The sequence below is a fragment of the Oncorhynchus kisutch genome, linkage group LG28 (assembly GCF_002021735.2).
Source record: "Oncorhynchus kisutch isolate 150728-3 linkage group LG28, Okis_V2, whole genome shotgun sequence".
In the NCBI taxonomy this organism is placed as follows: Eukaryota; Metazoa; Chordata; class Actinopteri; order Salmoniformes; family Salmonidae; genus Oncorhynchus; species Oncorhynchus kisutch.
This window is the reverse complement of record NC_034201.2, coordinates 15,140,761-15,164,362: the sequence shown is the minus strand read 5'-3', so window position 1 is coordinate 15,164,362 and position 23,602 is coordinate 15,140,761. Positions and strand designations below refer to the sequence as shown.

Below are 23,602 nucleotides of genomic sequence, written 5' to 3'. Positions count from 1 at the left end.
AAATACTACTCGAGTAAAAGTCTAAAAGTATTTGGTTTTAGATATACTTAAGTATCAAAAGTAAATGTAATTGATAAAATGTAGTTAAGTATCAAAAGTAAAAGTATAAATAATTTCAACACCCTAGACCCACTCCAATTTGCATACCGCCCAAACAGATCCACAGATGATGCAATCTCTATTGCGCTCCACACTGCCCTTTCCCACATGGACAAAAGGAACACCCATGTGAGAATGCTGTTCATTGACTACAGCTCAGCATTCAACACCATAGTACCCTCAAAGCTCATCATCAAGCTAAGGATCCTGGGACTAAACACCTCCCTCTGCATCTGGATCCTGGACTTCCTGACAAGCCGCCCCCAGGTGGTGAGAGTAGGTAGCAACACATCTGCCATGCTGATCCTCAACACTGGAGCTCCCCAGGGGTGCGTGCTCAGTCCCCTCCTGTACTCCCTGTTCACCCACGACTGCATGGCCAGGCATGACTCCAACACCATCATTAAGTTTGCTGACGACACAACAGTTATAGGCCTACTCACCGACAACAACGAAACAGCCTATAGGGAGGAGGTCAGAGACCTGGCCGGGTGGTGCCAGAATAACAACCTGTCCCTCAACGTAACCAAGATTAAGGAGATGATTGTGGACTACAGGAAAAGGGGCACCGAGCACGTCCCCATTCTCATCGACAGGGGCTGTAGTGGAACAAGTTGAGAGCTTCAAATTCCTTGGTGTACACATCAACAACAAACTAGATTGGTCCAAACACACCAAGACAGTTGTGAAGAGGGCACGACCAAGCTTATTCCCCCTCAGGAAACTAAAAAGATTTGGCATGGGTCCTGAGATCCTCAAAAGGTTCTATAGCTGCAACATGGAGAGCATCCTGACCGGTTGCATCACTGCCTGTTACGGCAATTGCTCGGCCTCCGACAGCAAGGCAAGACACCTCAGAGGGTAGTGCGTACGGCCCAGTACATCGTTGGGGCAAAGCTGCCTGCCATCCAGGACCTCTACACCAGGCGGTGTCAGAGGAAGGCCCTAAAAATTGTCAAAGACCCCAGCCACCCCAGTCATAGACTGTTATCTCTACTACCGCATGGCAAGCGGTTCCGGAGGGCCAAGTCTAGGACAAAAAGGCTTCTCAACAGTTTTTACCCCCAAGCCATAAGACTCCTGAACAGGTAACCAAATGGCTACCCGGACTATTTGCATTGTGTGATTTTATTTAGGAATGTAGTAAAGTAAAAGTTGTAAAAAATAAGTACGTAAGTACTTTACACCACTGCCAGTTATGTGAAATCCATATATTATTATATGTTTGTTATTTTATTTAACCTTTATTTAATCCGTAATCCATAGATCCATAATGTATTTATTTGAATTGACCGATTTCCTTATATGAACTGTAACTCAGTAAAATCATTGAAATTGTTGCAAGTTGCGCTTATATTTTTGTTCAGTATAGTTAAACTGTTTACGTTTAACTGGAGTTTTACAAAGGCATAACGGGTCATGAGAATACAGGCGGAGTCTGCTGAAAACTACTTTTAGTATGTCTTCATTGCGTTGGGTGTGGTTTTTCAGTCACAGTGCAGGAAATCAAGCTCTGGACCACGACTTTGAGGCGAAACAAAGAAGTAGTCAAATACGAGTAGCCTTCTTTAGGTTGTGGGAAAAGTTTGAAATCAAAGATAAACTGAACGTGACTGACGCTATTTCAGATTGCGCACCTTATCTAATGGACACACGTTTTAGTTGACTCCATTGTTGCCATCATCCAATTCCTGACATCAGTGACTAAAGACCGAGAACTGCAAAAATGCCAAAGACGGTGAGTATTTTTTTTTTTTGTGTTTTGGGGACAGTTTATTTCCAACGTTCACATATACATAGAAGTTATTTAAAAACGCCACTCTGGTAAAAATGTATTCCGGTCTTGTTAAGTCGAGAAAGATAATTTAGCCCATGATACAAGGTCAAATGTTTGGATTGACTACACTATATGTCTTCATAAGCATCTATTCGACTTAATAAACTAAGTGAGGATACTGAATTTGTCTGACTTTGTATCCTAAAGTAGCCTAGGGCTATAGGTCTGAAAAGGTTTCGCGCGCATCAAATGAATGAAACGTTTATTGTCTATATCGCTGTTACCTATATTTTCCCTGCAGATTCTCCAAAACTTGTTTTATTAACGATTTCAATGAATTGATAGCTTATAATGTTGGCCAAATAGAATTTTTGTTGACCTATGTTTGTGTCAATTCTATTAACCGTTATTTTGTGTCAACCTATGCGCTATCGACAACCCCCCCCCCCCTTCCTGGAACGTGATTGGCTTCCGAATGAACTTTAAAAGAAGTTGAATGGCGCTTCGTTGTTTTCATATCAACTCTATCCCTGTTCGTAAACAATTATGTCAGACATTTTGTACGTTATTATTCATATCAACGCGGCCAGTTAGTTTGGGTTTTGTTTGCTGTGGGTTTACCGGAGGTTCCCATTCGTTGACGTTGTTTGTCTTTGTGGTACCCAGTAGTACAACATCTAGCCTGACAGATGCACTCTTCAACAGTGAACTCCTACGGTAGTCTGTCCTATAGGATTGCTATTGAATGATGCAGGTCAGGTCACATGCAATCTGCTCTATCAAAATGTAGTCTATACAGAATCTAAAAGTACTTAAAGTTTGATCTATGGCAAACCTTTGTTAAGTTTACCAGGCCTGTGTATTAGGTTTTTCCTACATAGCCCAGCCCAGGGAAATGTAGTTCAATGTAGAATCCACTGAATCAGTTCTATTGATGTTACATTGCACTGCATCTGTAATTTATATACTTTCTACATTATCTTTATCAAGTATTTACATCAAATTAGGAACATTGAATATGCCATTCTGTGTAGCATCATAGCATAGGCCTACTACATGATTCACAAGACAGAAAAGTAAGACATCAGGATTTAAAAAAAATCACTGCGATCAAATGCGCCTCAGGTAATGACAGTAAAATAAAGTGCAGTGTTGTGACATTTACCTTTTAAGACTTTTAACTCATGAGAAGATTATAGTTGTATTATTTTTTTATCTTTGTATTTGTATTAACATGTCTTTTCACACCAGTCATTCATGTGTCCCCCTACCATTAGTGTAGGCTTTGCTTCTTTTGGCATTGTTACAGTTTCCCAAGGAACTGTAATCTAGTGACTCAAAGTTTCTGAGATTACGTCAGTTCCTTTTTAGCTATTTCCTGGCCTGCAGTCTCTTGACTGCCACTGAAAGCCTTATTTGGTGTTTCACAGCACAGACTCCCCCTTCTCCGCCCTGCACAACTGCAACTGCATGGTTCCTCAGCCATCGTTTCAGCACTTGAGAGTCGTTCCATGTCATTTCAGCAGACCATGACGCCCACCATCTCAGATTGTTCTGAAATTGCTTCTGTAGTTAGAAACAGATAAGATTGGCATTCCTGAAACATTATTTATTGCGTTATTTACCATACCTTTAAGGTAGTTTATGGTCCCTGAATTGGCCCTTTTAACCATATCAGTCCCGATACCCCAGCAAAACCCAGGCTTTTCATTTATCTGTAGCCCTTATATTTAGCCTCACAATGAAGTGTTTTACCATTTTCTTTCTAGGACAGCCAGGTTTTTTATATTTTTATATTTTATTTAACCATTATTTATTATTTAAGTCAGTTAAGAACAAATTCTTATTTAGAATGACAGCCTACCAAAAGGCGAAAGGCCTCCTGCTGGGAAGGGGGCTGGGATTAAAGATACAAATAAATCAAATAAAAATATGGGACAAAACACACATCATGACAAGAGACAACACTACATAAAGAGAGACCTAAGACAACAGCATAGCATGGCAGCAACACATGACAACACAACATGGCAGCAGCACAACATGGTAGCAGCACAAAACAGGGAACAAACATTATTAGGCACAGACAACAGCACAAAGTGCAAGAAGGTAGAGACAACAATACATCACGCAAAGCAGCCACAACTGTCAGTAAGAGTGTCCATGATTGAGTCTTTGAATTAAGAGATTGAGATAAGATTGGGTTACTAGTAGAACGCAAAGCAATTTGACATAAGCAGTTGGGGTCATGGTCTGCCAAAGCAAAAACCTGATAAAAATACATTAATATGAATGCTGTAAGTACAGAACTTGTTTGCTCAGTGGGAAAATCACTAGTCAGTGACAACTGTGTGGAGTTTGACAGCAACTATGTGAGCTTATTACAGTAATATGACACTGTCCTGAGATTTCCTATGGTGTTCTATGTAGAAGAACCCCTTACCTTGTAATAATTCTTGTGTAGCTTGTGAGCGTCATAGAGCAAACATGTTACACGTGCGTGTTCGTGAGAGTCAGCTTTTCATAGATAGCGTAATAGTTTTTAGCTCAGACTCAACAGACATTTTTGTAAAAAAAGACCACGCCCCGGGCCCCTTCGGGATCAGCCCTTGTCTCACAAACACCTCTCTATCTCAGCCCCCAATGGATACAGAAGAAAAATACTAATCCAATTGTACAACCAATAAGTCTGTGGCTCAAACACACAATGTTTACAAGTGGTTAAACGTCTTAAATCATGCCCGCACAACAGTGGGATTAATTTATAGGATTCCCATAATATTTAAGAATTATAGTACCCAATATCCAATTTGGATCAAACTTCTTCCTGCTATTGAGTAAGACACGAGGAATAAAATAAAATGGCCACCAGTGGACCCCCCACACCCCAATACTATCCCACCCCAACAACCAGTATACAGTATAGTAGGTCTCTATGTCTGACAAGTAGTATGGAGCTGCAGCTTGGAGTATTACTACTTTATCCTATGTAATGTATTTCCTTTGAATCTGTTTTATTTCCGTCTCTCTCCTGTTAAGAGAGATTAGCCATTGTATTCGCATTAGTGTGAAAGTACCCGTTTTTGCCCACTAGGTGCTGCTGTTCCTGCTACCGCTACATCATTTTATCAATGTTGCTGGTCTTTTGTGTTTTCTTTGCGACTTTGGGTAGAAAACAAATAGCTTTTGCTAATGATAAAAATAAATTGTGTAGTCATCCTCACAAGTCAAGCCAGTCCTCCATGAAAACATTTTAGTTCCTCCATGAAACCATCACCAGATTCACAGGGAACATAAGATGAAGACCAATCCTTCAAGCCGCAGCTGTATACTATTTGTTAGACATAGCGAACTGATACTGTATATTGGTTGTTGTGGTGGGTTTGGCATGTGGTGTGGTGTGTCCGGGGTTGGTTTTTGGTCATTTTATTGGCTTCTTTAAGTCTTATTCATAGTTTAGAATCAGATGTTAGGTACTATATTTATTTAAGATTACTTAAGAATCCTATAAATTAAAAGGACAATTTGAGTGCAAATAGAGGTGCACTGATATTTAATTTTTGGCCGATATCCAATATTTTCCTTGACAAAAAAATGATGCCGATAACCGATAACCAATTTTAGCGGCCTTTTAAGCATTCTAGTACAGTTAAATAGTTAACACACACACACATGGACACAGCGGTCTAAAGCACTGCATCTCAGTGCAAGACGCATCACTACAGTCCCTGGTTCGAATCCAGGCTGTATCACATCCGGCCGTGATTGGGAGTCCCATAGTGCGGCGCACAATTGGCCCAGCATTGGCCGGAGCCGTCATTTGTAAGTAAGAATTTGTTCTTAACTGACTTGCCTAGTTAAATAAAGTTTACACACACCCACCACACTGACCAAAAAGTTATTTTGTTGGCATTTACGTATGTCCCCATTACCAGTAAAACGTAATCAAAACCTATTTCTTTCACTTACTTGCTGTGCTGTTTCGTTGTTCATTTGTTCAGTTGTTTCATTCTCAACCAGGATTTCTATGGAAGGCCGTCTGGGTCTTTGCGTGTCAAAAAAGATACACGTCAAATAACACAATTTGACGTGTCAAATAACGCAACATCTGTTTCAGTGGCTATAGTTAGCTAGCTAACTATTTAGCTAGGTGACATCATCTAAAATAACCCTAGTTTATAAGACAGTTCTTATTTTATTAATGGTGGTCAGACCCGTCTATGTGAAGCTAGCCACAATAAGGATTAGACACAATAGTGGACTTCAAAATAAAAGTATGGCATAATTCTACTATTTGTATTCATTTGCATTACTGTCAATTACATACTTTTACTTGGAAGGCAAACTGTTGTGCCTAATCCTGGCTAGCTTCACAACACATAACCTGGTGCAGTCGAGCCTCACTAGCCAGATGAAGCTAGCTGGCTGCTTATAACGTTAGCTTTGGGAAACTTGACTTGCTATTTATTTTCATGAACTGAAGTTAATTTTCAATAGGCTAACAAAAAGTGGGAACCTAGCTAATACTTACTCACAAGGATTCCTAAATAGTTGCTAAAAATAATGAAAATGACTTCAGGTTCTACTGGTCATTGTTTTCAGACTGGTTTTATTGGTGCTAGCTAGGTACCAAGCTAAAGCTAGTTGCGGTTGAACTAACTATTCTTTATTACCAACAGGGTATTGTAAACACATCGTGGCCTGTATTTGCTTGTTTACAGACTTTTTTTTGTACAGCTTTGACAGTGCTACAGTATCTTTTTTTGACACACAAAGACCCAACCGGCATTCCGTAGTGTGAATGTCGTGAAGCTAATAGCAGTGATGCCATTACTGTGTATCTCCGGTAGGGAAACATCTGAAAAATAGCGCACTTGGTAGTGTGTACCGGTGCTCGACCAGTCGGCAAAAGCCAACATCGCCCACGACAGAGAAAGGTTGATTGTCAAGGGCAATATCTTGGCTTTAATGGGTTTCGCCTTTGAGTTGTCTCGCTGAAATTTTGTTACTCTTTCAAATGACTGCTCGATCCACAGAGCAGACATTGTGGGCTAGTTTAGGAATGCTGTGTTGCACGTATAGCGCAACATTTTACGTGGCGTCATTACGTCATGTACCTAAGTTATATAGGTAAGCACGTCATGACATCTGTTTTGCACATCGGGGTGTTAAACTAGACATCAGCCTATACCGATGTTGGCATTTTTAGCTAATACCGTCCGATTCCGATATGTTCACTGATATACCGTGCATCCCTAGGTTCAAATCAATTATCTTAATTTCTCAGAGATCAAATTATATTTGAATAAAATGCTAATCTTATTTGTCTCTAACTACAGAAACGATTTCAGCACAATCTGAACTGGTTGGTGTCAAGCCTCTTTCTTGTGCTTTTTGATGTGGAATGACCCTTGATGTTTTTAAGCACTTCTACAGGTCACCCCATGTCAGAAACCAAATTGATTCCTGTCTCGTTAACAGATTACCCAGATAATGTTATAGTACATATGTTATAATATGCTATTTTACATCAAATAAAACATCTTATTACATTCGTAAGACCCTTTCATCAATAAAAAGTTACTTGCACTCTGGTTAACTGTGCTTTTGATGTACCTTTAGACTCTATAACTCTACACATCACTAAGGAATGTGTTGGTATTCTATGAGGTTGCTTTCCTTCAGAAATATGATATTCTAATCAACAGCCATTTCTACTTCTTACTGTCCATGAAGTGAACTACTATATTGGCTTGAGTATAATTGTGTTAGCTGACAAGTGTTAGTTCTTCACAAACAGAAACAAACGAAGTGGAAAGACTAGTGCTATGTAAGAAAGGGATTAAGCAGCTCTGTAAATGCACATAGCAGAGTTGAGATTAACAATTTGTAATAAACTAAGCCACAGGCGGTAGAGTGTGTGAAAGGCAGAAATTATGCAAACCTTTGGGGGCTTTAGCCCATAAATGGAGAGTAACTGTGTGGCAAGTCTGAAACGTCTTTCCCTGGCTGCAGAAAACCAACCAGTGAGTTGTCTTTTGTTGTTTGTTTTGTGTTTTTTTGTTGATTTAGATGTAGTTTTGTTTCTAACAAACCTCATGTTTTAAATAGGATCTCACCCTTGGTTAGCATAAAGCACTCCAGTATTTCTTAGTAAGTGAACAATAATGATTCTGATAATGACCTTATCAATATGTGCTGAAGTAGTTGCTTTTAAGTTGTTTGAATGCACAGGAGATGGCATTATCTGTGATTCATGAACCTGTTTTGAAAAAAGGATAAGTCATAGTACAGTGAGTTTAACTAACTTGAATCTAATAGACTCACACATTCAACCTGAAAAATATCTACATAATTGAAAATGTATTGATTCAGGTAAAATTGACTTTAGTGGTAGTTTAGAACATGTTTGCTCTATGGAGAAGAGAGGTAATAGTTTGAGGCTAACCTAAATCTCAGAATTTCGTGGAATTAGAGTGAGCTTTTAGCTTCTACTTTGTGAATGGTTAAAATGCACCCCAAAACAGATAAAAGTATATGTTACCAAGAATCTAACCACATAGTATTGTATAGGGATTATCCATCAGTTCCTGATTTCCACAGATTTAGGATTTTTTTAAATCCCCTTTTGAAGTTAATTTGTTTGTATTTCAATCATCATATCAATTAAATATTTGTCTTTTCGGCTTTGCCGAATTGAAAAAGACAGATGTCTCGAGGAGATAGTTAAAGGAGGAGGCATTCCGAAATGTTGGAAATATATATAGTTTTTTCTTCTGGTGATTGGTGTCCCAGTTTATAATAATTTGCTGTCATAAAGTGTGCATACTTTACTGAAATACAGTCTATAGCTAAGGTTTGTTATAGCTTTGTTTTCTGCCCAGTATGATCAAACTCCCTTTACAAGACAGAAAAGGCATTGAATGTTCCGAAGGGCAAAAAGGAAACATTAACATGTATCCTTGGTCCTGTTATGATGAGTGATGTTTTGCTGCTGTTCTAATAATAGTGTGTGACAAGTTTTCTGAACTCTGGCCATGCGAGACCCACCCTTACCGGGCAGAACTGCACATTCTTAGTTCCTTTTTCACGTGAGAGATGAACTATTTTTACCCAGAAAAGTCACTTCTTAACAATGACTGGCAGCCAAGAACCTGTTGGCCTGAACTACACAATGAAATGATGTCTAATCAGTAGGCTATGTCATGTTAAGCAGTCTGTCTAGTTGGCTGGGAAAATAGACAGTATAGTGTATGATTTAGGTGATTCATCATATCATTAATACAAATCCATTTTTAACATAGTGACAGAGACACAATGTAGGCCTTACATGCAAACTACTTACATCAATGTTTTACTGGATCTTGTAGGGCAATTAACACAGTTCAAAGAATCACTGAAGTTAGATTCAACTCACATTTGTGGTGTGACTCAGTTCGTAGTTTATACCGTAAAAGAAATGGCTATGGTAATAGATAGTTTTAGGCCCTAACTTGTTTACAAATATAAATTATCACTCATGGAATAGCCTTGTATCTTAATCATGGTGAAATATTTCCCAGTGCTCTGCAAATGCACTTAAAAATTAATTTCACTGACAAATGTTATGTTCATGTTGCCAAGACATGGATAGAGGAAATTCTGAAACATCATCAGGCTAACCACTCCATAGAAAACTGGGCTCTGACTTTGTCAGAAATACAGTTGCTTTATTCATCTCTCCCCCTACAAAGTTAGGTAAAACCTTTATGAGAAATGTGTCCCAGATATTGTTAAATCATACATTTTAAGAAAACAAGGAATTAAAATATGCACTGTTGAAGTAGAGTTGTATTTGTTTGAAAACCAACCATGTCAAGGGTTTGTACTATTCACTTGTAGATGGCTGAATGTGTCTGGGTCCTAGTTAATTCCTGCTCCTACAGACCTTGGCCCATTCACAGCTCTACTATACAGCCCTCTTGTCTGTGTGACGCCGCCAGGCCTCATTCCAGCCAAAGCTTTACCCTCTCCAGCTCCCTGCTCTATCCCACCGGCCCGCCGGTGATGACAGGAAGTGGCAGGGTGACAAGTGGCCTGACCAGCAAATCGGGGCCTGCTGACACAGAGGGGAAAGAACGCAGCCCTAATCAGCCACACAACTGGAAAATAAGGCATGTTGTTGTGGCTCAGCTCAGGCGTACTGTTCCCCCCCCCCCCACACACACACTGAAATACAGGCTGGCTGATTGTGCATTTACATTTTTGAGAGGAAAGAGAACATGGAGCCTTGTCAATATAGATTAATCACTCTCACAGCATAGGACATACGTTTAGGGTACACAGCAGGAGAAAGCTTGTATACCATAAAACAGACATAAGACAGGCAGCTTACACACTTTTTTTGCATTCCTTTTATGGGCATACTGGCTATAAGTCTGCTGTGAGTGTTGTGCCATGATGTACAGTGCATTCGGAAAGTATTCAGACCCGTTTACTTTTTCCACCTTTTGTTACATTACAGCCTTATTCTAAAGTGGATTCAAAAAAATATTTGTACATTTACACACAGTACCCCATAATGTCAAAGCAAAAACAGGTTTTTAGACATTTTTGATAATGTATTACAAATAAAAAACGTCTTATGCTATGAGACTCGAAATTGAGCTCCGGTGCATCCTGTTTCCATTGATCATCATTGAGATGTTTCTACAACTTGATTGGAGTCCACCTGTGGTAAATTCAATTGATTGGTCATGACTTGGAAAGGCACCAACCTGTCTATATAAGGTCCCACAGTTGACAGTGCATGTCAGACCAAAAACCAAGCCATGAGGTCGAAGGAATTGTCTGTAGAGCTCCGAGACAGGATTGTGTCGAGGCACAGATCTTGGGGAAGGGGTATCAATAAATGTCTACAGCATTGAAGGTCCCCAAGAACACTGGCCTCCATCATTCTTAAATTGAAGAAGCTTGGAACAACCAAGACTCTTCCTAGAGCTGGCCGCCCGACCAAACTGAGCAATCGGGGGAGAAGTGCCTTGGTCAGGGAGGTGACCAAGAACCTGATGGTCACTCTGACAGAGCTCCAGAGTTCCTCTGACGAGATGGGAGAACCTTCCAGAATGACAACCATCTCTGCAGCACTCCACCAATCAGGCCTTCATGGTAGAGTGGCAAGACCGAAGCCACTCCTCATTAAAAAGCACATGACAGCCCGCTTGGAGTTTGCCAAAAGGCACCTAAAGGATTCTCAGACCATGAGAAACAATATTCTCTGGTCTGATGAAACCAAGAATGAACTCTTTGGCCTGAATGCCAAGCGTCACATCTAGAGAGAACCTGGCACCATCCCTACGGTGAAGCATGGTGGTGGCAGCATCATGCTGTGGGGATGTTTTTCAGTGGCAGTGACTGGGAGACTAGTCAGAATCGAGGGAAGATCAACGGGGCAAAGTACAGAGAGATCCTTGATGAAGACTTGCTCCAGAGCGCTCAGGACCTCAGACTGTGGCAAAGGTTCACCATCCAACAGGACAATGACCCTAAGCACACATCCAAGACAACAGGAGTGGCAAGACAGGGGTGGCTTCGGGACAAGTCTCTGAATGTACTCGAGTGGCCCATCCAAAGCCTGGACTTGAACCCGATCGAAAATCTCTGGAGAGACCTGAAAATAGCTGTGCTGCGACACTCCCCATCCAACCTGACAGAGCTTGAGAGGATCTGCAGAGAATAATGGGAGGAACTAAAAAAATACAGGTGTGCCATACCTTTGTAGTGTCATACCCAAGAAGACTCGAGGCTGTAATCGCTGTCAAAGGTGCTACAAAGTACTGAGTAAAGGGTCTAAATACTTACAGTACCAGTCAAAAGTTTGGACACACCTACCCATTCAAGGGTTTTTCTTTATTTGTACTATTTTCTACAATATAATGATATTGAAGACATCAAAACTATGAAATAACACAAATGGAATCATTTATTAACCAACACAAGTGTTTAACAAATCAAAATATATTTATTTTTGAGATTCTTCAAAGTAGCCACCCTTCGCCTTGATGACAGCTATGCACACTCTTGGCATTCTCTCAACCAGCTTCATGAGGAATTCTTTTCCAACAGTCTTGAAGGAGTTCCCACGTATGCTGAGCACTTGTTGGCTGCTTTTCCTTCACTCTGCGGTCCAGCTCATCCCAAACCATCTCAATTGTGTTTAGGTTGGGTGATTGTGGAGGCCAGGTCATCTGATGCAGCACTCCATCACTCTCCTTATTGGTCAAATAGCTCTTACACAGCCTGGAGTTGTGTTTTGGGTCATTGTCCTGTTGAAAAACAAATGATAGTCCCACTATGCACAAACCAGGTGGGATGGTGTATCACTGCAGAATGCTGTGGTCGCCATGCTGGTTAAGTGTGCCTTGAATTCTAAATAAATCACAGACAGTGTCACCAGCAAGGCACCCCACACCATCACACCTCCTCCTCCATGCTTCACGTGGGAACCACACCACACTACTCGCAATCTGAGGTGCAGTTAAATCTAATGAACTTGTTCTCTGCAGCAAAGGTAACTCTGGGTCTTCCTTTCTTGTGGCTGTCCTCATGAGCGGCAGTTTCATCATAGAGCTTGATGGTTTTTGCGACTGCACTTGAAGAAACTTTCAAAGTTCCTGAAATGTTCCGTATTGACTGACATTCATGTCTTAAAGTAATGATGGACTGTCGTTTCTCTTTGCTTATTTGAGCTGTTCTTGCCTTAATATTGACTTGGTCTTTTACCAAATGGGGCTATCTTCTGTATACCACCCCTACCTTGTCAGAACACAAGTGATTGGCTCTAAAGCATTAAGAAGGAAAGAACTTCCACAAATGAACTTTTAACAAACCACACCTGTTAATTGAAATGCATTCCATGTGACTACCTCATGAACCTCAGTGCTCCTGAGTGGCGCAGCAGTCTAAGGCAAGAGGTGCAAGAGGCGTCTCTATAGTCCCTTGTTGGATTCCAGGCTGTATCACATCCGGCCGTGATTGAGAGTCCCGTAGGGCGGTGCAAAATTGGCCCTGCGTCTTCTGGGTTTGGCCGGGGTAGGCCGTCATTGTAAATAAGAATTTGTTCTTAATTTAACTGACTTGCCTAGATAAATTAAGGTTAAAAAAAAGTTGGTTAAGAGAATGCCAAGTGTGTGCAAAGCTGTCATCAAGGCAAAGGGTGGCAACTTTGAAAATCCTCAAATATAAAATATATTTTGATTTGTCTACCACTTTTTTTGGTTACTACATGATTCCATATGTGTTATTTCATAGTTTTGATGATTTCCGTTTTTTATATACAGTATATTTGAAAAAATAATTACTGTGGTATTTTGCTTTGCTTTGGGGTATTGTATCATTATGCGGTATTGTATGTATTATGCGGTACTGTACATTTTTTTATACATTTTTGAGTAAGGCTGTAACGTAACAACATTTTGATGACTAACTCATCAGGTTTTGTATACCTGCTGTTATATGAATCATTCTTCAATCAATTTGTTCATTTTTAAAATTCCAGTTTTGGTATCATGATTAAGATAACCCAATACTAGTATATGTGTTGGATAAACCCAAAGCTAGTATATGCAAGTGTTTTTCTGTACATGAGCAGTTACTTTGCTCATTTATATGAATCTGTAGATAGTCTTTCATCATGTGTTTCAACATTCCAGAGGTAAAACCCAAGTCTTTAAATAGGCTACTATTCCTTATAACACTTGTGTAATTACAAAAATGGTAGAGCTTGCTGTTACAAAAATGTTCATATTATTACTGTTACTGCACAGGTATTAGAGCAACGTTTTATCATAATCACATATTAGCCTCCAGTAAATGTCGAAAGAGGGCAGAACCGTGAGCTAGAGAGCTATCCTCTTTGCATGCATGTACGTGTGTGTGGGTGTTAAAAAATCTAAAAGAGATTGTGCTGGTGTGATCACTGAGCACAAGTGATCTCTGAGAGGCAGGCAGGCAAGCAGAAATGTGATGAATTACAGGATGCAGTCTCAGTGAGCTGCATGTTGGGTGGCTCTCCCTCGCCTTGCGAGGCCCAGCTATCAGAGGATGTGGTTACTTCCTGTAGTGGAGCAGCTTAGTAGAGAAAGAGAGCTGGGGGAAAACATGTCCCCCTAGTACGCAAAAACCAAAATGTTTTTCTGCTGCAGCTACTCATTCAGAGAGGTATACTCAGTGGCTAAACTTTCATTTGACACAGTGCCAGTATAGAAGCTATATAGAGATTGTTTTATCTTCTGTGTAAAATCTTCTCCCAATAAATTCTGTTCAGTGTTCTGTTATCAAATTTCTGTTAGTGGACAAGTTTTAATGCATCATTAAGAGAAGACTGATATATTTTCCCTTTGGTTTCTGTGGAGTCAGTGTGCCTCTTTTTCTAATATAAGCTGATAATACCTCCCTCAGTAGGTTTCCTGACATTATTATTATAACATTTTGGGGGGGTTTGAGGCTGATCAATAATTTTAGTCCCCAAGTGCAATCGCCTCTCTCCCATGCCTTTGAAACATTGTTATTGTCTGCCCCACCCTCCCCTCTCTAGTGAGTAAGGGAGTGTAAATTAACATGCAAAGAGTATTTAATGGAATAGTATGAACATGCAAAAAGTATCTTCAATTAAAGACAAATGTTTCACACTGCTTTGATAAAAGTTGTGGTTGAATCGTTGTATCAAGCCTAAATCGTTGTATCAAATCAAATCAATTTATAAAGCCCTTCTTACATCAGCTGATATCTCAAAGTGCTGTACAGAAACCCAGCCTAAAACCCCAAACAGCAAGCAATGCAGGTGTAGAAGCACGGTGGCTAGAAAAAATTCCCTAGAAAGGCCAGAACCTAGGAAGAAACCTAGAGGAACCAGGCTACGAGGGGTGGCCAGTCCTCTTCTGGCTGTGCCGGGTGGAGATTATAACAGAACATGGCCAAAATGTTCAACTGTTCATAGATGACCAACAGGGCCACTGTGGCCCCATCCGACGATACACCCGGACAGGGCAAAACAGGCAGGATATAACCCCACCCACTTTGCCAAAGCACAGCCCCCACACCACTAGAGGGATATCTGTATTATGTATTATGGTTGTATTATGGCTTTTGGTTACTGCCGTCAAAGTAGTATTTGGAACCTAACTGATGTACTATGATGCATTAGCTGCCTGCTCATTAATCTGTTCTACTGTGATATTTTGGACACCAGTTATTCTGAAGCAATGTGTATCCACCCTGCTATAACTGTAAATGTTTCAAGAGATGTTATAAGTTACTTTGACAAAATGTTTAATCAAAAATAGTTTTTGAAGTTAGTGTGCTTATTTTCCTGGCCATGTATTGTCATGTAGGTCCACTCCTGACCTGCTGTGAAAAGCCTAATGCTTGGGGTCATAGGCAGATGATGGTTCATGCTAATGCCTATAAGGCCCATTCCCCATTGATCAATCAAAAAATAACTTTTGTATTTGCATAAATCACTGTAAGGAACTCTATAACAGTCTCTATAATGTAGATTGATTCTCATCAATCTCAAATTCTCAATCAGAGGCATCACATTCATATGCAAATTTGTTGTAAATCAGTTATACCATCACATGTAAAAAAATAAATATTAAAAAAACACATTTATTATGAAGGAATTCATTGGTTGTCAGTCATAGCGTACTAACTCAATTATTTTGGTTTCCTCAACAGATTAGTGTGCGAGTTACCACAATGGATGCAGAGTTGGAGTTTGCCATCCAGGCCAACACAACGGGAAAGCAACTCTTTGACCAGGTAAGAAAATTGCTTGCTCTACTGAAACAAGGCAAATGACATGTTCTTGCTGTGCTTTCATTCATTGCCAATCAGTGTAAATTGCAAGCAGGGGAATGGAAGCCCAGTTGTGGGACTGGAGTGGAGGGTCTATTTTAAGAGGATATCTCACTGTTCCTTTTATTGAGTCAAGCTGTGCTCTATGGCGTAGGCTCTAGTCTCTCTTCAGCTGCAGACAGAATGTTAGTCATAGAATCCACTGGCAGCACAAAGGAACTCCATTTCCAAGACAATAAAGGCACGCTTTGTCCTGTTAACTTTTCATTTGCACTTGCTTTCCAAGTGGGCGGAGTAATTTCCCCTGGTGAACATGTGCTCGCTCATTGAAATTACACCATTAGAAATACACTACATGACCAGAAGTATGTGGACACCTGCTCGTCCAACATCTCATTCCAAAATCATGGGCATTAATATGGTCCCCTATTTTATTTCTAATTCTTATTTTACATTACAGTACACCCTTTGCAGCTGTAACAGCCTCCACTCTTTTGGGAAGGCTTTCCACTAGATGTTGGAACATTGCTGCAGGGACTTCCATTCAGCCACGAGAATTAGTGTCACGCCTAGGGTTGCACATTTTGGGGAATATTCAGAGGTGGGAACTTTCCGTGGGAATTAATGGGAATATATGGGAATTAACGGGAATATATGGGAATTAACGGAAATATATGCAAATGAATATCAATACTATTTAAATGTAGATGTTTTTTGCATTGGATATATTTATCATATCATATAGAGACAGAAACATAAACCTTTTACCTTATCATAAGTAGACATAATGGCAAATTATGAAATCCTTCCGATAGACATTTTTAAAAACGAAAGAATTAAACTTGAAAGTGAGTTGACTCTTCACGTGGGATGATTTCACTGAACAACAAAAGAAAGAGAATATTGAATGATCCCCAATGATCCATTGTATCTCCCAAAAACGTTGTAAAAAATCTGTTAAATGATAGTCTAGAAACTAAAGCTTTAGTTGTCTTCCTCTCATGTCTTCTCCCAAGAGGTGGACCTCTTCAACGTCCACCTCTTGAACACCAGACTCTGAGGCCTCATGTTCACTGTCACTTTCCAACCTTGCTAAGGATGGCTCGTTGTCAGGCTCAAAAAGCCTCAATTTGCCTGGATGGCCATCAATTTTTCAGCCCTTGTATTGGTTAGCCTGTTGTGTGCTTTGGTGTGTGTGTTCCCAAACAAGGACCAGTTGCGCTCTGAGGCAGCTGATGTTGGTGGGATTTGGAGGATGAATGGAGGCAACAGGGGAAAGAGCCTCAGATCCACAAAGTCGCTTCCACCAGGTGGCAGATGAGATATGTTGGCACGACTGCCATATTGCATCTCCATCACAAATTGCTTGGAAGTGTACTTCTCCAGACATCCAGGTCAAGGTGGCGAGACACCGTATTGATGACACCATAGGCCTTGTTGATTTCTGCACCAGACAGGATGCTCTTGCCAGCATACTTGGGGTCCAACATGTACACTGCGGCGTGTATGGGCTTCAGGCAGAAGTCTTCACGCTTTTTGATGTATTTCAGAACTGCAGTTTCCTCTGCTTGGAGCAACAGTGGGCAGGGCGCTACGGATTTCTTCTCTTACATCTGCAAGCAGATTCTGAACATCAGACAGGATGGCATTGTCTCCCTCAATCCATGCAATGGCTACTGCTATATGTTTCAGGAGTTTCAGGCTGCTTACCACTCTCTCCCAAAATACATAATCCAGGAAGATCCTCTTGATGGGGCTGTCTATATCGGCCATTTCTTGGAGAGACTCCTTCCCCTCCAGGAGACTGTCAAACATGATGACAACACCACCCCAACGGATGTTGCTGGGCAGCTTCAGTGTGGTGCTCTTATTCTTCTCACTTTGCTTGGTGAGTTAGATTGCTGCTATAACTTGATGACCCTTAACATACCTAACCATTTCCTTGGCTCTCTTGTAGAGTATATCCATTGTTTCAGTTTTCAGGAGCAGATTCAATGCATGAGCAGCACAGCCAATGGGTGTGATGTGAGGGTAGGACTCCTCCACTTTAGACCAAGCAGCCTTCATGTTCACAGCATTGTCTGTCACCTGTGAAAATACCTTCTGTGGTCCAAGGTCATTGATGACTGCCTTCAGCTCATCTGCAATGTAGAGCCAGGTGTGTCTGTTGTCCCTTGTGTCTGTTCTCTTGTAGAATACTGGTTGAGGGTGGAGATTATGTAATTAATTATTCATTGCCCACAAACATAGTGAGTGTTGCAACCGAGGACAGACCATTTTTACGTGCTTCAGCACTCAGTGGTCCCGTTTTGTGAGCTTGTATGGCCTACCACTTTTCAGCTGAGCCATTGTTGCTCCTAGATGTTTCCACTTTACAATAACAGCACTTACAGTTGACCAGGGCAGAAATTGACGAACTGACCTGTTGGAAAGGTGGCATCCTATGACGTGCCACGTTGAAAGTCACCAAGCTCTTCAGTAAGGCCATTCTTCTGCCAATGGTTGTCTATGGAGATTGCATGGCTTTGTGCTCAATTTTATAAACCTTCCAGCAACGGATGTGGCTGAAATTGCCAAATTCAATCATTTGAAGGGGTGTCCACATACTTTAGTATGTATATTGTACATCGTGATTCTAAACTGCCTTGACTGAGGTTTAGTGATGGTGTGATGTGTAGGCAGTGGTGGTGTGTATAAACATTGTCTTCTTAATGGGAAACACCCCTACCAGGCTGTTGACACAGCAGATGTTTATTGAAGGCATTCAGTTGTACAACTGACTAGGTATCCCCCTTTCCTTTCTCCAAGGAATTTAATGCATGAGTGGTTATCAGTCCCTAACCGTCTCAAACTTTTCTGCCATGCCTGTTTGTGTGCGGAGAGGAGAGGTTTTGGTCCCACTAGTTTTACAGTGGCTCTCTCAGACAGAAATATGTCATGGCTGAATGGCAGGCCAGCCTGGCCTCAGAGAACGTCTGTATTGTTTTAGCAGAAGGGCCAGACTCTTGAATCACTCCCAAGGCATCCATCACCAATGTTATTATGGCTGTTGTGTCATCCCTATTTCACTTCATGATTATAATCACATAGATTTTTTTGTTTCTCTTATATTTATTATGATAGATTTTTAAATGAAGTGTGGACTTTGCTGTCCTGGCATATCTGTGTCAGGACGGCCCACAGACCTCTCCCTATAAGTGGCAGTTGGTGTAGTGGGCAATCTGGGCAGAGGACTAGATGACTCCCTCCACAGCCATTAGATAAGAGTTTCCACTGTATTTTTACTCGGTCTATCAGGCAGCGAGCTGTAAGGGGCAGAAATGCTGTAGTACAAAGTTTAACGTGTGACTCAATTCTTATTTCAATCTAGTTTTGATAGTACATACAATGGGTGCCTTTCACTAGTTAGCCTAATGGATTCAAATCTTCTGTTTGTTTGTGTTTGTGTGAGAGAGAGAGGATCTACTGATATAACAAAAAAATATTACCAATGTCTAGGGTAGAACATGAGGAGTTATGTTGTTCACCACGTAGGTCCAAGCAATTACTCTTAGGAAATGGCTGGCAACTGCATTATCCCTCAGGCCAGCATTTATTCATTTATATCCAATTTTGTGAATGAGTTCAGTGTGTTGAAAAATGTAAGTAGTTAGCTTACTATTTTAGCATTGTCAATAGGTTTAGCTTTGAAATGGGTATTTGATTCTGTATTCTTTTTTCATCAGAAAAAAAAACTGTATTCATTTTAAAGATAAGTTGAATGTCTAAGTACTAAGCTAAGATGTTTCACATTCATTTCCTCAGTATAATTTGATATAACTGTGTAGAAGGACTTGAGAGGATTAAATCTTCAGATTCTTTTAAATGAATGACTCAACCATCATGCACCATTACCTAAGTTAAAACCTGACCTGAAACAAGAATGTCATGTAACACTGTTTTCACAAACAATTTAACACAGTTAACCCCTGTTAAGAGTTGGGTTACATTTTTTAAAAATTGTGTGCCCTAAGGTTGTGAAGACAATCGGACTGCGGGAGGTGTGGTTCTTTGGTCTGCAGTACCAGGATACAAAAGGTTTCTCGACCTGGCTCAAGCTCAATAAGAAGGTGAGCGCCTCCATTTAAACAAGGATATAGTGAACAAGGTTTCCATGCCACCTTAAGTAAAAGAGAAACTGCTCCTGGCGCCTCCACTCATCTTTATGACCCCTGACACTAGGTGACAGCCCAGGATGTAAGGAAGGAGAGCCCACTGCTGTTCAAGTTCCGGGCCAAGTTCTTCCCTGAGGATGTGTCAGAGGAGCTGATCCAGGAGGCCACCCAGAGGCTGTTCTTCCTGCAGGTAAAGGAAGGGATCCTCAACGATGACATCTACTGCCCCCCGGAGACGGCTGTGCTGCTGGCCTCCTACGCCGTGCAGGCCAAGTACGCCGATTACAACAAGGAGATTCACTTGCCAGGATACCTGTCCAGTGAAAAACTGCTGCCTCAGAGGTGAGGCCTCCACCATCTCTAGAGTCTACATAACACCTTTTGATTGCACCTTCGTACTCTCATGTTTTTATGGTGTCATATAATTTTGTCTTTGTGTTTTTAGGGTCCTGGACCAGCACAAGCTCAACAAGGAGCAGTGGGAGGAGAGAATCCAGGTGTGGCATGAGGAACACAAGGGCATGCTCAGGTACTGAATCACACACACACATTACTTACTCACCCCTCCTAGCTTTGTTGTCCCTGGCCTGAGAAACATCTCTATTGGTTTCAATTGAAAGTTGAGTATCTCTGCACAGTAGGACATACCACATCATGGTGAAAATTGCTTAAGCTTCTCTCAGAGTGAATAGATTTGCACTCTGAGAGCTTGATTATGTGAAAGCATGTGCTGTGATGTTTTGAAGCATCTTGACCATCAACTCCTATTAACAACTATGGCAGCTACCTAGCTGTTAGTCTTCAAATAACTTAACTGCTTGTGTTCCTTCGGTGCTTACTTTGGTGCATTTTTTTAGATGTAAGTGGCGTATTTTCAAAACTCTTGAAGGCCCAGTGCAGTCAATAACGCAATATTCCTGTGTTATATGTACAGTATATTTCCACACTATATGAGGTTGTGATAATGCCCTTTTAGTGTAAGAGCTGTTTGAAAAGACCGTCTGAAATTTCAGCCTGTTTTGGTGGGATGGAATTGTTTTCCTGCCTGGTGTCATCACCAGGTGGTAAATTAGTTAATAGACCAACAGAAAGAAGAAAGAGTGTTCCAAATCTCTTTGCCAATAACAGCTAGATTTCAGTTTTTCCCTCCCCACTTAGACCACTCCCAGATTTTGTAAATTATTTTTACCATTTTAATTTAAATCAATCACAGTAATGTACTTAATTGTTTCCCAGAAATGATTTGATATTGAGATAAAAACGTCTGCATTGGACCTTTAAAAACTCTAATCTAGTGATGGGAAACCAAGGCTTTCTAAACCCTTTTGCGGCTTTCACCAAATTGTGGTGCAATTTTTAAATTTTATTACACTGGTCTTTTAACACATTATTGACATCTGCTGAACAGGAATAAATTAGCGTTTTTCAAAATGTTTATTTAGACTTGTTTTCCCATTGCATCTATCAGAACTTTGTGGTGCAATGGATAGGTGTGAGTGTTGGTAAACTAAATTTAGTTAGAATAATAGGTTTGCATCCCACATTCTACTTACCCTTTTTGCCTCCAGGTTCGCTATGTTTTCTAAAACTTTGCATCCGCGGTATTATTTAGGATGCTGAAGACAAAAGATGATCATAGGCTACACTAAATAAAGCAAATTATTTGAACACCAGTGGGAAGATGGGTTCACAGTAAAAAATGGTTTTTAACTATAGCAAAGATTCAATCTTGTGCCTATGCTGGTGTCTTATTCCAAATCTCCATCCCTACCTGCTGAGCTACCGTTTAGGTGCTATAAACTGAAAAACATTAAGTAAATTGGTAAGTAAGGTGTCCAGCAGAGGTTGGTGTTTGAAAGCAACTTTGTATCAAAGAAAGCACCACGGTGAAATCAGTGGGATCTCGCATTTTGCAACACCCATTTTGAAAAAGCATGTGATCAACCGAAATGTTACTTTGAAACTATCCGTCATTGGTATATGCTTCAAAACGAGTAATAAATCAGTAGTGTGACGGTCGAAGCTTCAAACGTCATCATCACATGGTATTGTTACTTTGATACAAGCATCGTTACATTGTGTCCAATCAGTAGTGCTTTGAAAACTGCATCGGAGCGTCGGAGCTCTGGTATCAATCGTCCAATCACTACTCTAAACTGATAACACTTGTAATGCCCCCTATGTTATGTTCAGAACATTTGATTGTGTATTGATTGGAGTTGTGCACATCTTTCACCCCTGAGTCATTCATGCAAAATCTAGGTTTTTCGTGAATCTTTTGTGAAATACCGTGAGAGCATTTTACCATAACTTGACATGCACATTTATTTGTTTGCAAATCAGAATTTTTATCATTTTAATCCAATGGCATGTTGTGAGCATGATGAGAAATACAGTTTCATTATCCTACTAGGGGTATTGTTAAGTAGTTGGCTATGGTAAAAACAGAAGGAGTTTGGATGGCTGATGAGCTTTCTAAACCTCCCATCCATATAGAAATTAAATCTGAAATGAAATTACTCGGGATCTATATACAATGCCCTCGGAAAGTATTCAGACCCCTTGACTTTTTCCACATTTTGTTAGGTTACAGCCTGATTGTAAAATTGATTAAAATGTATTTTTTTCCCCCTCAATCTACACACAATACCCCATAATGACAAAAGAAAAACTGTTTGAGTGATTTTTTTTTCTTCATTTTCTTTTTGCGGAAATATTACATTTACATAACTATTCAGACCCTTTACTCTGTCAGCGATTACAGCCTTGAGTCTTTTTGGGTATGACGATACAAGCTTGGCACACCTATATTTAGGTGTTTCTCACATTCTTCACGGCAGATCCTCTCAAGCTCTAAGGTTGGATGGGGAGCGTTGTTGCACAGCTATTTTCACATCTCTCCAGAGATGATTGATCTGGTTTAAGTCCAGGCTCTGGCTGGGCCACTCAACTATATTCAGAAACTTGTCCCAAAGCCTCACAGTCCTAGTCCCAGTCCCATTCTCCCAGTCCCTGCCCCTGAAAAAACATACCCACAGCATGATGCTGACTCCACCATGCTTCACCGTAGCGATGGTGCCAGGTTTCCTCCAGATGCGACGCTTGGCATTCAGGCCAAAGAGTTTATTCTTGGTTTCATCAGACCAGATAATCTTGTTTCTCATGGTCTGAGAATCCTTCAGGTGCCTTTTGGTGGAGAGCTGCAGAGATGGTTGTCCTTCTAGAAGGTTCTCCCATCTCCACAGAGGAACTCTTGAGCTCTGTCAGAGTGACCATCGGGTTCCCTGACCAAGGCCCTTCTCCCCCGATTGCTCAGCTTTAGGAAGAGTCTTGGTTGTTCCAAACCTCTGCCACTGTGTTCTTCCCCAGGTCTGTTCCTAGACCCAATCCTGTCTCAGAGCTCTACGGATAATTCCTTTGACCTCATGGCTTGGTTTTTGTTCTGACATGCACTGTCAACTGTGAGACCTCATATAGACAGGTGTGTGCCTATCCAAATCATTTCCAATCAATTGAATTTACCACAGTTGGACTCTAATCAAGTTGTAGAAGCATTTCAAGGATAATCAATGAAAACAGGATGCACCTGAGCTCAATTTCAAGTCTCATAGCAAAGGGTCTGAATACCTACAGAAGCAAAAAAAAGTATGTGAATCCTTTGGAAATACCTAGATTTCTGCGTAAATTGGTCATAAGATTTGATCTGATCTTCATCTAGGTCACAACAATAGACACA

The 23,602-nt window shown here is 40.7% G+C and overlaps 1 protein-coding gene across 3 annotated transcripts in view; it reads left to right on the top strand.

Moving 5' to 3' along the window:
- The first annotated feature begins 1,528 nt into the window (after positions 1-1,528).
- The window catches only part of msna (moesin a), a 35,030-nt gene continuing 12,956 nt past the window's right edge, over positions 1,529-23,602 (top strand). The window contains exons 1-5 of one of the 3 annotated variants that reach the window (XM_020463680.2): positions 1,529-1,837; positions 15,593-15,676; positions 19,726-19,821; positions 19,934-20,208; positions 20,312-20,395. In XM_020463680.2, the coding sequence (XP_020319269.1) occupies positions 1,826-1,837; positions 15,593-15,676; positions 19,726-19,821; positions 19,934-20,208; positions 20,312-20,395 (551 nt within the window). In that variant the 5' untranslated portion in view covers positions 1,529-1,825. Of the gene's footprint in view, positions 1,838-7,669; positions 7,903-15,592; positions 15,677-19,725; positions 19,822-19,933; positions 20,209-20,311; positions 20,396-23,602 lie in introns of those variants that run through there. The other 2 variants (XM_031807834.1, XM_020463681.1) reach the window with 2 other exon arrangements.